Source organism: Numenius arquata, chromosome Z, assembly GCF_964106895.1.
Source record: "Numenius arquata chromosome Z, bNumArq3.hap1.1, whole genome shotgun sequence".
Taxonomy (NCBI): Eukaryota; Metazoa; Chordata; class Aves; order Charadriiformes; family Scolopacidae; genus Numenius; species Numenius arquata.
The window spans coordinates 77,631,512-77,647,327 of NC_133616.1; the positions used below are offsets into that span (position 1 = coordinate 77,631,512).

Consider the following 15,816-nt stretch of genomic DNA (forward strand, 5'->3'; position numbering starts at 1 on the left):
TGAAGTTCAAATGGTCTGCATTGAAAATACAGCAGATGGGGCCATATTAGCCTGATTCTCTCATCCATGAAAACAAATGCTATAACCATTGTAATTTGGCATAATTTTGATACAAGTCAACAGAGTTGCAGGAGAATTGAGGTCTGCAGTGACCTTTGTGTATTCCTTGATTTTTGTTTTACATGCAAGCTGGGTATGGTATTTTTTATCAATAGTAAGAGTTTATAAAACAGGGTACATTTATGTATAATCTCTCTAATTCCAAAACTGCTGATTGCATATTGAAATATAATGACCTCAAAATGCTGTTGCTCTTGGCCCAGACAATGTTTGCGGAATGGCTCAGGAAGGTGGTTCACTTTCAGATGCCAGAAGAGAATTTATGTGGCAGGCTGTAACTTGATTAATCCGATACTGGTTGAAGAGAGAAGACATCAAGCTATCTCATCTATACAATACAGGGTGTGTGTGTGTGTATATATATATATATGGTATATATTTGTCCAGTGTTAAACCAAACCCAGAACATAAAACGCCAGCCCATCTCTGAATCTCCTCAGTGTGGGGGATGGAGATCCAAAACAATGCCTTCTGTGTTCTTGACCCAGTGGCTTGGCAGATAAAAGCCCTATTCTCTTTTACCTCTAGGAGTTTTTTCTCTGTAGTCCTGTTCAATACCATTTTTCTATCTACCAGTGGTGATGAAGTAACATTAAGATGATTAAAAAACCCTTAATCCCTGGGTGCCACCAGAAAGAACCACAGAAGCTAAAATACTGCAGTGGGTCTCTACCAGTTTTACGAATTACCTCTTTAGTTTTTCTAAAGAATCAAAATCCAAACCAAAATATGCAAGAAAAACCAGACAATTAGTAAGAGCCAGCACTTCATGAAAATGACAGTGTATCTTGTTTATTATAAAGTGCGAAGCAATTTGGAGGATTTAAAAGACTCACATACCATCAAGTGAAGTTTTAATTAGCTCCCGTAAGACTATGAGAAAGGCTTTATTTGAGCGGACCAAAGGCCTAGCTAGTCTAATATCCTGTCTCACATTGTGACCATGAGGACATGCTGGGGAAGGCAGCAATTTAGGTACGTATTTTACTTTTCCTTTCCCTCTCCTCTGAGATGACTTTAAGCTTCCAGTTATTTTAACTTCGGGACTGTTTGAATTCTGAATATGTGAATTCTGTGTGTTCTGTAGCCCACGGTACAGTGAACTCTCTAGTCTCCCTACAACCCATTGGCACTTACTGCATTTACCACAGTAGCAACATCACTTTACTGCCAGTTGCATGAAGAACTACTCTCTTCTGTTTGTTTTGAAGCTGGTTTCTATGACGTTATTTTAATAGATTTTTTTTTTTAATTGGAAGAGAAGTAGAGCAGTGGATCCCTATCCATCCATTCCACAGATCTTGTGATTTTGTAGGCCTATGTTGTACCACCAAAGTTGTTCCTTTCTTTGTACTGAAGAGTCTCAGCTTAAGTTTTTACTTGTACGGATATCTGATTTGGACTTATGCAAGATTTTCCATACCACTTTTATCTTTTTCTGAACCTTTCCCATTTTATGTTACCCTTTCTCTGGTGGGAGGTCCAAAACTACTCACAGTACTCAAGATGTTTTGTAGCGTGACACCCTTGTCTAATTTGTTCTGTTTCTTTCCCAATGGTCCCTAGAACTCTGGTTTGGTTTTGGCAGCTGCTGAGGATTAGGCTGGTGTTTTCATGGAACTTATTCCAGGATCTTACTTCTGAGTGGTAGTACCAAGTACAGAGCCCATCTTTTCTCCATGAGAAGCTTGGATTGTCACTTTATATTTGCGTACAATGAATTTCATCTGAAATTTTACTGTCCAGTAACTCAGGCATGTTGAGTCTGCAGTTCTTCATAATAGGTTCTCATCATTACTATCTTGAATAATTAACAAACTTTGTCATCTTTTGTAATGCCTGTCCCAGTCCTCAACACAATTCCCTGAGGAAGTCCTTTGGTGGCCTTCTTCCATTGTAAGAACTAACAGATGGTCCAATATTCCAGCTCTGTTTCCTAGCTTTTGATCAGATTTTTTTTTTTCTTTTTATGTGTGGAGCGACGTTTTTCTTGTAGGTCCTAGATGGTTAAGCGTTTCCCTAAAAATCTGTCAAAAGCATTTTGAAAACCATATAAGTGTAATCCAAATGCTTGTTGACCCCTTCAGAAACTCCACTGAGCTTAAAGGAAATGACATCCTTTTACAAAAGCCATACTGACTCTTCCTAAGTACATCATATTAATTCTGATGTCCACTAATCCTGTTCTCATTACAGCTTCTACTAATTGCTGTGATACAAACATGGAGTGTATTGGCTTCCTAGATCTTCCTGGAAACTTTCAAAAAAATTGTTATGGTTTTCAACCTCCTGTTATTATTCCATTCTCATGTTAATTTAGCAACAATGGGCTACAAATTTCCTGCCAGTGCTAGTGGCACAGCAAGCCTCAAGACGTGGCAAAACCCAGCCCTGGCATTTGTCTTCCCTTGGCTCAAGGCACAATACTCTCCTTCCCACTAACATGCTGCTGATCCAGTGATGAGGAGGGATTGCTGTCTTCTCCCTCAAACACCTCCCTTATCTCCATACACTCATCCTTTTGCACTCGCTCCCTTTTAGGAATACTACCTTCTTCTAAACATATTCCCTTCTTTTCTTTCTCTTCCCCAGGATGTAAGAAATACAGAATACACGTAAATGTTTTGTATTTGAGAAGCTGGGCAAAAACACATCTGAAAACTTCATGCATTAACATGTTCTAGGATAGTACAAGGTGCTTTGAGTTAGTCTGCAATTTGCTGCTTTTCCTTCAAGGATTATTGAGGAGTCTTCAGTTGCTGCAGTGATTGTCTCTTCTGCTCAATAATTTTGCTAGTGCTTGAGATTGCATACAGGTTTCCTTCTGAAAGGAAATGTCTGTAGAAGTCAGGAATGAAAAATAATTTTAGCTTGTCATCTTAAATTTTAATTAATTACCTCTCCTACCTTTTTTAGGTGTTTTTTTAACATGTCCTTATAAAGATCAGGTAGTGAATATAAGCCTTAAAGATACAGCAAAGGGGTAAGCTTCCTCATACCTCACATTGAAGACAGACTTTTGTTAAGGCTCTTCATTTTAGGTAGCAGTCTTGGTACACAGACCAACTTTTCACAGTTGTTTTGCATTTATAGTCTCTGTTCTTATCAATATTGACAGCTGGAATTTTCTTTTCAAATTACTCTTGAAGTCCTGGCTTGACTGATTAAACCAAGGGTGTGCAGTAAAACACTGAAAGATCGGGAAAGACCGTATAACGAGGTCACGCCACATTTAAGATTTAAAAATGGTATTTTAGTAGTATATTATGAAGAGAATTAAATTTGGTTTATGTTTAGTAAGAAAAGTTTAGGGAAAAGCAGTTCATAGGCAAGTATCAATTACCAAACTATAGTAATTTACAAGCCCACAATACAACAAAATGTGGTAGTCACCTTAGAGAAACATAATTTAAATGTTTGTATGCCATGCTGATGGAAGGATAAGGTAACAAAATTACATGGCATAATTTCTCCAGTACGAGTTTTTCCATCTGGACATTCAAAGCTAACCAAATTTAGGAGGAGCTGGAAGCATGAGCTTGCAGTAGGAATTGTCAAGAAGCGTTATTGTCTAGGGCAGCAGCTTCTCAGCCTGTGACAGGCAGCAGCACCACCATGGGAAGATGAGTGCTCAGTCTCCTTGGTCCTTCAGTGTTCCTGTAACTGAATTTTTGTAGGCATCACCACTAACTTAAAAATGGAAGAGACACATCGGGTTACTACAACTACTGGGGGAAGAAAACGAGTAACCAATGAAACAGATGTAGTGATAAGTTATCAAGGGACAGGAGATAAGAGATAGGATAGGAGATGTCCTCTGCAGTTTCCATGTGAGGTGGAGGGAAGAGCATGAGCTGTGGGACCATCCCCACGTGTTGGAGAGTGCGGTGCCTGTGTCGGTGTGACTCTTCCTTCATAAACAGCAAATGCTCGTCGGTCACAAGGAGAATGGCATTTTGCTGTCAGGCAATTTAGCCTTAGGGTTGTCTGTGTTGGTGGAAGTTCCACCTCAATATGCCCTAAAAGTATTGTTTCTGTTACAGGGCATATATCGTTTGGTTGGGTTTTTTTGTTTTGGGTGGTTTTTTGGTTTGATTTTTGTTTTGCTTCCTTTTTTACCAGAACAATATTTATATTTCCCCTTGGAAAGAATGACAGCCTCAGAGCTTTTGCTGCCCATTATCTGGGCAGTTTAATAAGGACAAAGTTATGGTGTGAACTGCTGTCATTGGGAGCCCAGCATAATAATCATTGTATGCTGGTACAGGACTTCTTTCACTTAATCTTCTTCCAGTCTTGTCTCTGAAGCGGAGGTGCCTATCACCTCATTCCTTAGTCTTTCACTGTAGGAAGAAACTCTGTTTAGCACTAGATACAAGTCAGAGAAGTGATACACAACAATATTAGTGATGCATCTTGATCCCATTGTTTTTTCCTTGTCTGTCAGTCAAGATAGTGCCTTCATACATATGCATGGTATATGAAACTTTCCCTCCTTTTTTTCCAAGCTTTACTTTGGAGAACTGCCAAAGACATATTTATTAAAATGAAGACTTACCATATTGCTTAATGCATACTTGGATACTGAAAAGACAACTTAAAATGAAATTACTAAATTTGTTTTAACTCAAAATACAGGAATAAAACAATTGTGCGACTGAACCAATGGGCTTAACTTGAAACGTGAGTGCCTGCCTTCTAGTCCAACAGACATGATGAATGATGATGAGGGTAGTTGATGTAAATGTGTCCTATAGTTCTTAAATATTTACTGTCATCACTTCAAGAAACTAATAGTGTGTATGCAGAAAGGTGGTTTTTACCTGTACTGTACTGCACTGATGTGGAAGCTGAGCTGTTTAGCAGATTGAATGGCAGTGCTAAAATTATATATGTCTATATATATGTATATAGATCCGCTGGCATACATTATCAACTTGAAAATCTAATAATGCATCACAGATACCATCTTACTTTCTTGTAGTAAATTAGATTTGTAAATAAGCAACATTTATTTTAAAAAGAGAATTCAAGGATGACGTAGATATTCTTTTTAGAGGCGTTATGATGTTTTGCTTGCACTTTGCTTACTCTAGGGTTGACTACTTCCGGGTAAATTATGTGATGTTGATACTGATGCTGGAGTGCAATATGCATGTTTGAGGGGGGTGGAGGATGTAGATGATTTTTAAAGCAGCTTCTGAAAACAAATGCCTTTTATAGCTTATCTCTTGTTTCCATTGGGTCCAGTCCTACTGTAGTAGCCCTCTAAGTTCGTTTGAATTTCTGCATTTCCTTGGCCTAAGTAAGTTGTAAGCCTATCACCATAGTAACAGCACACCTCTAAGTCTAAAATCTGCGACATGAGATCACTGCAAGTCTTGCTCAAAAGAGCTCTGAGTTACCTCACCTTAAAAGAAAAAGTAGGGAGGACTGTAATATTGTCTCTCCCTTTAACTTGAATCCCTACACAATGGGATTAAATCCAGAGCTTGTCTACACTTGTATCTTTATTCTAATTTTATATGTAGCAGCTTTATGAAGCACAAATAAGTTGTTACATAAATTTCAGCTCTGAACAGTGTGATTTATCTTTAAATATAGTTTTTAAAATAGACTATCCTAGTCTATAAACAGAGCACATTTGTGTGTAATCTTGCTGCACTTTTTACTGTCCTGTACGTTGTTTTCAACTGCACTGTATTATTATAAAAGTTTTTATCTATTGCTGCTATGGAGAGTTCTTTGGACCTGTGTATTGGGTTTGCATGGCAAGGTTTTGGGAGCGGGGGAGCTACAGGGGTGGCTTCTGTGAGAAGCTGCCAGAAGCTTCCCCCATGTCCAACAGAAGCCAATGCCAGCTGGCTCCAAGACAGACCCGCTGATGGCCAAGGCTGAGCCCATCAGCAATGGTGGTAACACTTCTGGGATAACACAGTTACAAAGGGGAAAAAACCCTGCGGTGGAACAGCAGCCAGTAGAAGGGAGTGAGAATATGTGAGAGGAACAACCCTGCAGAGACCAAGGTCAGTGAAGAAGGAGGAGGAGGAGGTTCTCCAGGGACTGGAGCAGAGATTCCACCTGCAGCCTATGGTGAAGACCATGGTGAGGCAGGCTGTCTCCCTGCACTCCCTGCAGTCCATGGAGGTCCATGGTGGAGGAGATGTCCACCTGCAGCCCATGGAGGACCCCATGCTTCAGCAGGTGGATGCCCAAAGGAGGCTGTGACCCTGTGAGATGCCTGTGCTGGGTCAGACTCCTGGCAGGACCTGTGGACAGTGGAGAGAGGAGCTCACACTGGAGCAGGTTTGCTGGCAGGACTTGTGACCCTATAGAGGACCCACAGAAGAGCAGTCTGTTCCTGAAGGACTGCACCCCATGGAAAGGACCGACGCTGGAGCACTTTGTGAAGAAATGCAGCCGGCTTCTCCAACACTTCTCTCGTGTTGGTGAAGTTCATGGAGAACTGTCTCCTGTGGCAGGGACCCCACACTGGAGCAGGAAAGGAGTGTGAGGAGTCCTCCCCGTGAGGAGGAAGGAGAGACAGAGACAAGGTGTGATGAACTGATCACAACCCCTATTCCCTGTCCCCCCACACCACTCAAGGAGGAGGTAGAGAAACGGGGAGTGAAGTTGAACCTGGAAAGAAGAGATGGGTGGGGGAAAGTGTTTTAAGATTTAGTTTTTATTTCTCATTATCTGCCTCTGATTTGATTGGTAATAAATTAAATTAATTTCCCTGAGTTGAGTCAGTTTTGCCCATGACTGTAATGGGTGAGGGATCTCTCCCTGTCCTTATCTTGACCCACAAGCCTTTTGTTATGTTTTCTCTCCCCTGCCCAGCTGAGGAGGGGAGTGATAGAGCAGCTTTGGTCAGCGCTGAATGTCCAGCCAGGGTCAACCCACCATAACCTGATTAAATGTTTCTTTCTATTTGTGGCATTCAGATTTAAGTGATATGCACTTCAAAAATCCACAGTTTTATAGGATTGTCCTTTTAACAATTTATTGACCCTCATCTGGGCTCTGGAGTTGTTCCATTTCTGAAACTTAGCACATCTGAGCTTGGACGTTCTTTATATAGCCTGTTAAAATGTGAATGACTCTTCTTATTTTGCCTTTTTTCTGTTTTGTTGGTCTGTTGCTCATCCTGCAGTGCTTGTGGTCTTCTGTATGAAAAGTGTTTTGTAGACACATAACAACGTTTAGTAAATTAACATAATGCACAAATGAATAGTTTTCTCTTTATGGAATGCCATCGTACCTACTCGTGTTACTCGCAAAGAAACCAGACATACGAGCGTACGCAGACACACAGAGCCAGCTGGGTTTTGTAAGTGTGAGGTCCCCAGGCACAGACCTCGATGCAAATCCAGGTGCACAGACGGTGCTGGAGCCAGTGTAGTGAATCCAGTGCATCTGGGGCGTGCTGAACCTGCTCTGGGCACACTGCGCAGCCCGCTTGTGTCTTGTACGTGCACAGCAGGCTGCCAGATGTTTCAGAAGGGCGCTGTAAATGGCTGAAATAATCTCTTTTTCTGTGGACAAAATTCATTATCAGTGTTGACAATATCTGCAGCCAATTCTCCGTAGGTAAAAATTTCATCCCTTCTGTTTCTGTTTATGCTTGTGTTCCTCCTGCCTTGGAAATGGCTTTTGTTTCTGAGGTGGTTTCTATTTGCTTGATCTCCAGCATGGTGTTTGGCTCAGAGAAGTTTTTTCAGCTGAGCTGTGGGTTTTAGAGAGAAAGCAGAATGTTTGTTGACATCACTTCAGGTTCCTTACTGCTGTAAACAATGGCTAATGGTGTGGGAGAACACAAATTATATACCTCGCTTGCTGACTGGATCGAGTTTGTAATTTACTGTTAGACCCCAGAAAGAAATTGCTGCCACAGGAGGTTATACTCGGTTCCCTGTTAACAGGAATGAAGGTGGAAAAGGGGTTGAGAAGTTGTAGGAAATGAAGAGAGCTGTGTGAGCTGGTGCAGAGATGCTTAGCTGTAGGAGCTCCATAATCGCATTGGGCCTAATGACCAGATGGTTTTATGTATGGGCAGGTCCGTAACTGGTCCCTCTGCCTGTGAAACGTCTGCCTTACTGATGGGTGCATTTCAGGCAGCTGTGGAAATTACGGGTATGCATTTAGGTAGAATAGTTTCTCACCTATTTTCATCAAAGTTGGAAGAATTCCATTTGCTACCTGGCTGTAAGTTAGTATGCAAGCTATGCAAAATAAGGTTGTAAATGACCAGCCTTGTGAAATGGATTTTAAGATAGATGACTGGGGGTTCTCCCCTCCCCGATGGATATTACTATTATCACTACATTCTGAAAGCAGCAAAAACTTTCCTGAAATTCTATGGAACATACCATAGGCCACGTCCTTCATGTAAGAAATGCCACTGAAGCATATGACGCTTATTGTGTGAATAGCACTTTCTTGTGAAAACAAGAAGTTGTTGCAATGAGAGCTATGAGTGAGGCTTCTTGAAAGAAGGGCAAAAATGTTTTGGGATTGTGATGAATGAGAAGGGACACTTTCCTTGTTCTTTTGGAAAGGAGAGGAAATAAATTAGAGCCAGTGCACAGTCTGCATTCTCGTGAGGAAGTGGTGGCAGTTCCAGATTTGGTACCCTGGGCTGGCATCTAAGAAGAAATTTAGATGAAAAAATGCAAGGGAAAAAGAACTACAGACACTCCACTACAGACACACTATTGTATTTGACTGTAGAAGCTCTTAGGGAATTATATTCTGTTGTCTTGTATGTGGGAGCTTAGGAACAATAACTTAACGGTGAGTATCATGAAAGCTATTACCTTGTTACACAGGGGAATATGTTAAGGATACAGTTTCAACTTCAATCTGTGTTTTATGACTAATAACTTAGAACACATCTTTCTAGGCTGGCTGACTGTGCTTAAAAAGGCAGGTTTGGTCTGGTTTTTTTTTTATTTTATATATATTTTTTATTTAAAAGAGTTTCTGAACATATTTTCTTTCTTGTTCTAATTTGCAGCATTACTTTACTGTTCTTTTTGGCCACGAAGGGCAGAAGCCACTGGAGCTCCGTTGTGAGGATGAAGTTGATGGAGAAGAATGGGTAGAAGCTATTCACCAAGCTAGGTATGAAACCTGATTTTTAATCCTCAGCTCCATTTTATCGTAAATTAATTGATAATACTTGGGAAAACCTAAATTCCCTCTCTAAACAGAAGTAAATGTTACAGCGCATTAGATCGGTATTGCTTGTGATTCATGAGTATGTTACAGGAAAAAATGCTGTTATCATTCATGCTTATATCACTGTATTTTATCGTTCTTGAGTGAGTGTGTGCCAGTTGAAATTAGTTCAAGAAGAATACTCTTTTACTGGAAACAACCCCTAGGATTAGTCCTCTGTTAGAGGTAAAGTGTGTTATATGAATGAAGAAATAAGTGATATGCCAAATGAATAAATGAGTGTTTCTTAAAAAGCTCTTATGTAGAAGTAAATAAAAGAAATAAAAGATCAAAACATTAGGATGATAACGTGTAGCAAATAAAATTTTTACTTCAAAACTGAAGCCCAGAACAGCAAAATCTTGTGAAAAAGGGTGTGGTAGGATTTCCAGCCATGCAGTAATCTTTCCCTGAGAAAAGGTCTACATGGCAAATGGGCAAGGTTTACAGTATAATCTAAATGAAAATCATCTCACTGAAGGTGTGTGAAATGGTTTGTGGAGGCAAATGTCTTTGCTGAAATGCACTTTCTCCAGCCTCCTCTCATAGACATTCACCTCAGCTAATCTACAGCGCCATGGTAACGCACAAGGAACCAGGCAGTTTCTGAGTTGCTTAGGACATGAGCCATGTAAACAGAAGTGATTTTGCTTTATAACTAAAAATGAACACCACCAGATAGTAGTTTTTAATTTAGAACTTGTGAAATGAGGCCCTGAAGCTGCAGGTTTTGTGTTGCTTGGGCATCCAGTCTTTGGATCTGCATCCAAAGATGCAGCACCTAGTGTTAGGTACCTGGTGTTGGTATCTAACTTGAACGGGGTCTTGTCCTTTCTTGGAAAGTATCTGCTGGGTTGTGTTATTGGGTGAACCACATTTTGCATGGTAGCCCTCCGGGTAAACACATTTTTTCAGGTCTTGAGAAGCTATGAGGCTTTGAAGTCTCAGCCCATCCCAGGAGAGCATGTCCACGTATTGCTCAGGTAGGAGGAGAGGAGGGAGATCTTCACCTTGTCTCTGGACCTGGGTCAATTTCTTTTGTGGAGTAGGGCTGAAAGCAAATGAAGAAATGAGCAGGGCTTTTTGCCTTGTGTTAAGGGCATTCAGAGGAAGCAGGATCCTACAGTTCCCTGTTCTCAGGATAATTGTCTTCTTTTCCATTGCCTGGTATAAAAGGCATGTAAGCAAGAAGAGCTTCATAACACTGAGTTAAAATTTCTCTCTAGGTAGGTTGTTCGGTCCATAAATGTATCACACATGAATTTTCAAGTCAGAACTTAACATAAAATTAAGCCAGTGTTGAAAAACACACACTTGAAAATACTGAGAACTTGAACTTGCTAAGAAATTAGTCTCAAAGCTCAGATTCGGGTTGGTTGAATTTTGACTCCACCAGAACGTTAACACTGCAGCCTTCAGAAGACAGCTGGGTCTCTGTTGTAAACAAGATTTGGGGCCGGTTCTCTTCAACATCTTTATCAATGATCTGGACGAGGGGATTGAATGCACCCTCAGCAAATTTGCAGATGACACTAAGTTGGGTGGCAGTGTTGATCTGCTGGAGGGTAGAGAGGCTTTGCAGAGGGATCTGGGCAGGCTGGATGGATGGGCTGAGACCAATGGGATGAGGTTCAACAAGGCCAAGTGCCGGGTCCTGCACTTGGGTCACAACAACCCCAGGCAGCGCTACAGGCTTGGGGCAGAGTGGCTGGAGAGCTGCCTGGCAGAAAAGGACCTGGGGGTGTTGGTCGACTGTCGGCTGAACACGAGCCAGCAGTGTGCCCAGGTGGCTAAGAAGGCCAACAGCATCCTGGCCTGTATCAGGAATAGCGTGGTGAGTAGGACCCGAGAAGTGATTGTCCCCCTGTACTCGGCACTGGTGAGACCCCACCTCGAGTACTGTGTCCAGTTTTGGGCCCCCTACCACAAGAAGGACATTGAGGTACTGGAGCAGGTCCAGAGAAGGGCAACGAAGCTGGTGAGGGGTCTGGAGAATAGGTCTTACGAGGAGAGGCTGAGGGAGCTGGGGTTGTTCAGTCTGGGGAAGAGGAGACTGAGGGGAGACCTTATCGCTCTCTACAACTACCTGAAAGGAGGCTGTAGAGAGGCGGGGGTCAGTCTCTTCTCCCAAGTTACAGATGATAGGACAAGGGGCAATGGCTTCACGTTACGCCAGGGGAGGTTCAGGTTAGATATTAGGAAATATTTCTTTACTGAAAGGGTTGTCAGACATTGGAATGGGCTGCCCAGGAAAGTGGTTGAGGCACCATCCCTGGAGGTATTCAAGAGAGGAGTTGACATGGTGCTCAGGGATATGGATTAGTGTTGGGTGGTGTTTTGTGTGTGTTTTTTTGTTTGGTTTTTTTGTTGGGTTTGGTGGTTGGTGGTGGTTTTTTTTTTTTTGTTGTTGTTTTTTTTTTTTTGTTTAATCGGTTGGACTAGATGATCTTAAAAGGTCCCTTCCAACCTAGGTGATTCTGATTCTGTGATTCTGTGATCAGTCTTTTTATCTCTGCCCCTTTTGCCATTTGACTTTTTCCCTTTTATTTCTGCCGGTCTGAAATGACAGTCCTAATAATACTGGACTATGGACACCACTGTTAGGGATATTCTCAGGGTCCTATATTATTTGGGGGATTTTCTTAATCTACATTTCTGCATAGGTCCCTAAATTTCTTGGGGAAATTTTCCAGGGCCTTGGACATAGCTTTTCTTGTTCTATTATTTTTCTTGAACAAAGTATCAACAAGTGACCAAAAAATTCCTGAAATTTACTTGCTAAACATGGAGTGTAGTACACTACTGCGGTCACCTCATTGTTCTGATGCTTTTCTACTTCACTGGAAGCTGCTTTTATTTGCTTTACATTGTGTGTAGCAAAATGACTTGGAGTTGCATAATTAATTAGTTACTTAACCATTGGGACTTTTACCACAGGTACATAACAAAGAAGTGAGAATAGTTTTAGTCTATTGCATAAAATTTTTCTTGCCAACTTAATAACAAAATAGAACAAATTTGCTTCAGGGATTAAATTTTGCCTGCATCACAATTTAGACTTCTTTTCTTGATTTTGTCTGTATTTTTGACAAATGTGACAAGCTTTGGCAACTTCCACTGTTCATTTGAGGCTAGCCTAAGACATTTCTGACCCTTATCTCAGTTGTGTTTTTTTTTAACCGCTAAATGAAATTTTGTGTAGCCCTTTGAAGATACTTTTTTCTAGTATCTCAGGTGTTTTATGTAAAAATCCTAGGAGGAATTGCGAACTTTCTCCCTACCCTTAAATTAAAATCAGTCTTGGGAACATCCTGTTCTGTGTGAATATGTTGTCATTTGTGAAATGGAAATATTTAATTGCTTTCTGGAGGGTGTCATCCTCATGAATAGCTATGGCAATCCATGTTTTAGCTGAGACAAAGTAGTTGAGGTTTTTTTCTTTTTTTTTTTTCTTTTTTTTTTTGTTTTTTTTTTTCTTCTTTTCTTAGATTGACGTATACAAAATCTAATTTTGGATTGTTTTTTATGACTTTTTGCCAAATACGTGTTTGCAGCCATCAAAATCTCTTTCATGTTTTATTTATTTTGCAAGTTATAAACAGGCTGTTGAAAAAATAACACTCAGGATCTCACTGCACCCTATGTCCCACTCTGGATAAATAGGTATTTTATTTGGATGCAAATTCATAAGTAAAGGATTTTCTGCTGTGGCATTGTCCATTGTTTCTTGGAAGATTTCACTGTGGGAGGGATGCTACTGTTTACCATTTGGGGGATACCGTGCACATTCTTCAATAGCTGATGGGTTCTTGCATGCTACGGCTAGATCCTGCATAGCTTATGTTCCAGTCCCAAGTGCCCTCTCCTCATTTGGGAGAGATGGTTTGGCTTGTGAGGTTGCAACGAGGGGTGAAATTCAGCATATTTTAAAGGGACTCCATCACAAGCTCCACAAGCATACCTACTTTTCATCTCTTCCCACTTTATTTGAATTCTCAGTGTTTTGAGTTCTCACTGTTATCCATGGTGGTAGAGTATGGTTTGATTCTTCCGAGTTACATTTCTGGACTGGAGGATTTATTCCTGGCAAATCCTAATTCCTCTGTCAGTGACTGCATGTGGATCCTGTTTTGGGCTTTGTTCCAAAACTCAGTCTCTTACCAAAAAATCTGTTTCAGCCTCAATACACTGCAGTGAACTTTCCACCCTCTCTTACAAATTCTTCTATGGTTTTAATTTTTATTTTATTTTTTTGCATTTAACTCAAAAACTTTTATGCTCTTTTTTTTTTTTTATATGGATGCAGTACTCGTCAAATTTCTCGTCCTTTTCTACTTCAGCTTATTGGAAAGTCTTAAATTGAGTGCTTTAGGCTGTAGTTTCATGTATGCTTTAGTCCTGCATAAGCCCACATTGCTGCTGAAGGAAGCAGCTGTCACTCTCATAAGTCAGCCATTCATTCCCACACCTCTTACCAACCCTTCTCTCATGCAGGCACAAGTATGAACTTAATTGGGAAACTGATTTGCACTAAAAGGAATTATGTTTTGTTTATTTTTTGCCAGCTTAGTTTTAATCCATCTGATTCCTCCGGGGCTATTCACTGCACATCCATGCAACACGCCTGTGTTCACTGCACAAGGGAGAGGGAGGTGCACGGGTGGGATGTGGGAGAGCACCAAGTGCTATGTGGGGGCGAAAGTGGGACTTTTCAGCTAGGTCACTGTTTAAAGCATATGAGGAACTACTGCCCTCCAACCAGCAATTTAAAAAAAAAAAAAAAAAGAAAAGGCTTGCTCTCAGATTTGTTGTCACACTCCGCTTGCTAATGCAGGGTGTATTTCACGTAGTATTTTGCAGGCAGTTGTAAGCTCAGTGTGGTAGCTCAGAGCTGCCTGGAAGCTTGGAGCAAATGCATCGCTACTTACGCCTTGCTGTTAGAGAAACTGTATTAGCTGAGGCTTGGTGCTGTAATAACCACAATTTTGTAGTTTCCAGCGGGCTGGAAATGTGGCAGAGAGAATTTGAGTAATGCACAAAACATGGGCAAAGCAATCTCATATCTACCTTCCAAATAATGTCTAGCTAGATCCAGAGACCAAAGTGGCAGGGGTTGCCAGAGCTGGTAGCTTGATAAGAGATGAGTCTGCCGCTGCTCCCTATACCCGGGCTGAACCCCGGGTACTGAACTTCAGCAGAAGTGAGCCTGGGCATGTAATTCCTATGCAAATGAACACACATATGTCCATACAAACAGAGCTGGCCACGCAGATCAGCAGAGACAGAAACATTCAGCACTCACATGGACACAGGCAACACCAGCAGCTTTGTCCTGTTCCCCTTTCTGAATGATCAGGATGAAAGTATGTTAGTGGAAAATACATACAATACGTATATACAGTATGGATCCCCCAAGTAAGTAGCCTAGCCATGCAGGTTTCCAGGAGCTAGTCCTGGGTCCTCCATCTCCCCAGTTGCTGGCACCTGGAATTACAAGTGCCCACAGACTCTCTCCAGTTGCTGGTACTCAGTCCCCATCCCTCACAGATCAGCATGCATCTCCCCGCCCCGTTTCCCCACACACCATGGATCCCCCAGTAACTGGTCCAAGACACTTGGTCTACCCCAGTAAGTGGCCCTGGACCCCATGTACTTCCAGTTACCTCATGCACCCACATCCATATGCACTGTGGATCCCCCATTAATTGGTGACAGGCCCCCCCCCCCAAGCCCGTACACATGAGCACACACAGAGACCGTAACTGCCTTGCACACTCAATCTAGCTGGTAACCATCTGGAGCCCCTGTCTCCAGCTGTCACAGGCATGCACACATGTGTGGAAATGAGTTTCCCAGTCAATCACCCAACCTCATGATCTTCCTGGTAGCTGAGTTGAGTCTCCTGTGCCCTCCAGAAGCCAAGTCATGAAGTCTCTGGTGATCCAACCTAGACTTAATTCATCTTCGACACCTGGATTCCTAGTGACTAATCCTTCTCACCGGGTAGCCAGGCTTGACTGTGACTGGTGATCACACACTGATGCACACACCCAGATGATGCACACACACTCCTGCCTCTCCAGTGCGTAACTGGCACTGCAGACACAGAGGGACCTGGGTCCCTTCTCCAGAAGCTGGCACATAGAGCTTCATGGATGCATATACAGAGTCCCCTCACCCAGTAAAGTAGCTAGAAATCAAGTTTAGTGAGAAGACAGGATGGACTGAGTTGATCAGGTGTAGAGCATGGCCAGACAAGTGTACTGATCAATCTGGTTCCGTGTCACCCTTTATCCCCTTATCTCTGTGTTTTCCCAAACTTTTTCCTCCTCAAACATCTTTTCCTGCCTTTGGTTCCTCCCTTAAACATCCCATAACAAGCCTTGTGCAATCTCAAAATGCTTTTCCCTGTTTCCCATAATAAAGTTGTTAACCCTTCTTAGCCTGAAAGGTGATCTGGAGAGCCTTTCCACT

At 41.7% G+C, this 15,816-nt stretch overlaps 1 protein-coding gene across 2 annotated transcripts in view; it reads left to right on the plus strand.

Annotated features, from left to right (window-relative positions):
* The window catches only part of RASGRF2 (Ras protein specific guanine nucleotide releasing factor 2), a 130,364-nt gene that overhangs the window by 35,492 nt on the left and 79,056 nt on the right, over positions 1 to 15,816 (plus strand). For both annotated transcript variants that reach the window (XM_074166071.1, XM_074166072.1), the window contains exon 2: positions 9,140 to 9,246. In XM_074166071.1, the coding sequence (XP_074022172.1) occupies positions 9,140 to 9,246 (107 nt within the window). The remainder of the gene's footprint in view (positions 1 to 9,139; positions 9,247 to 15,816) is intronic.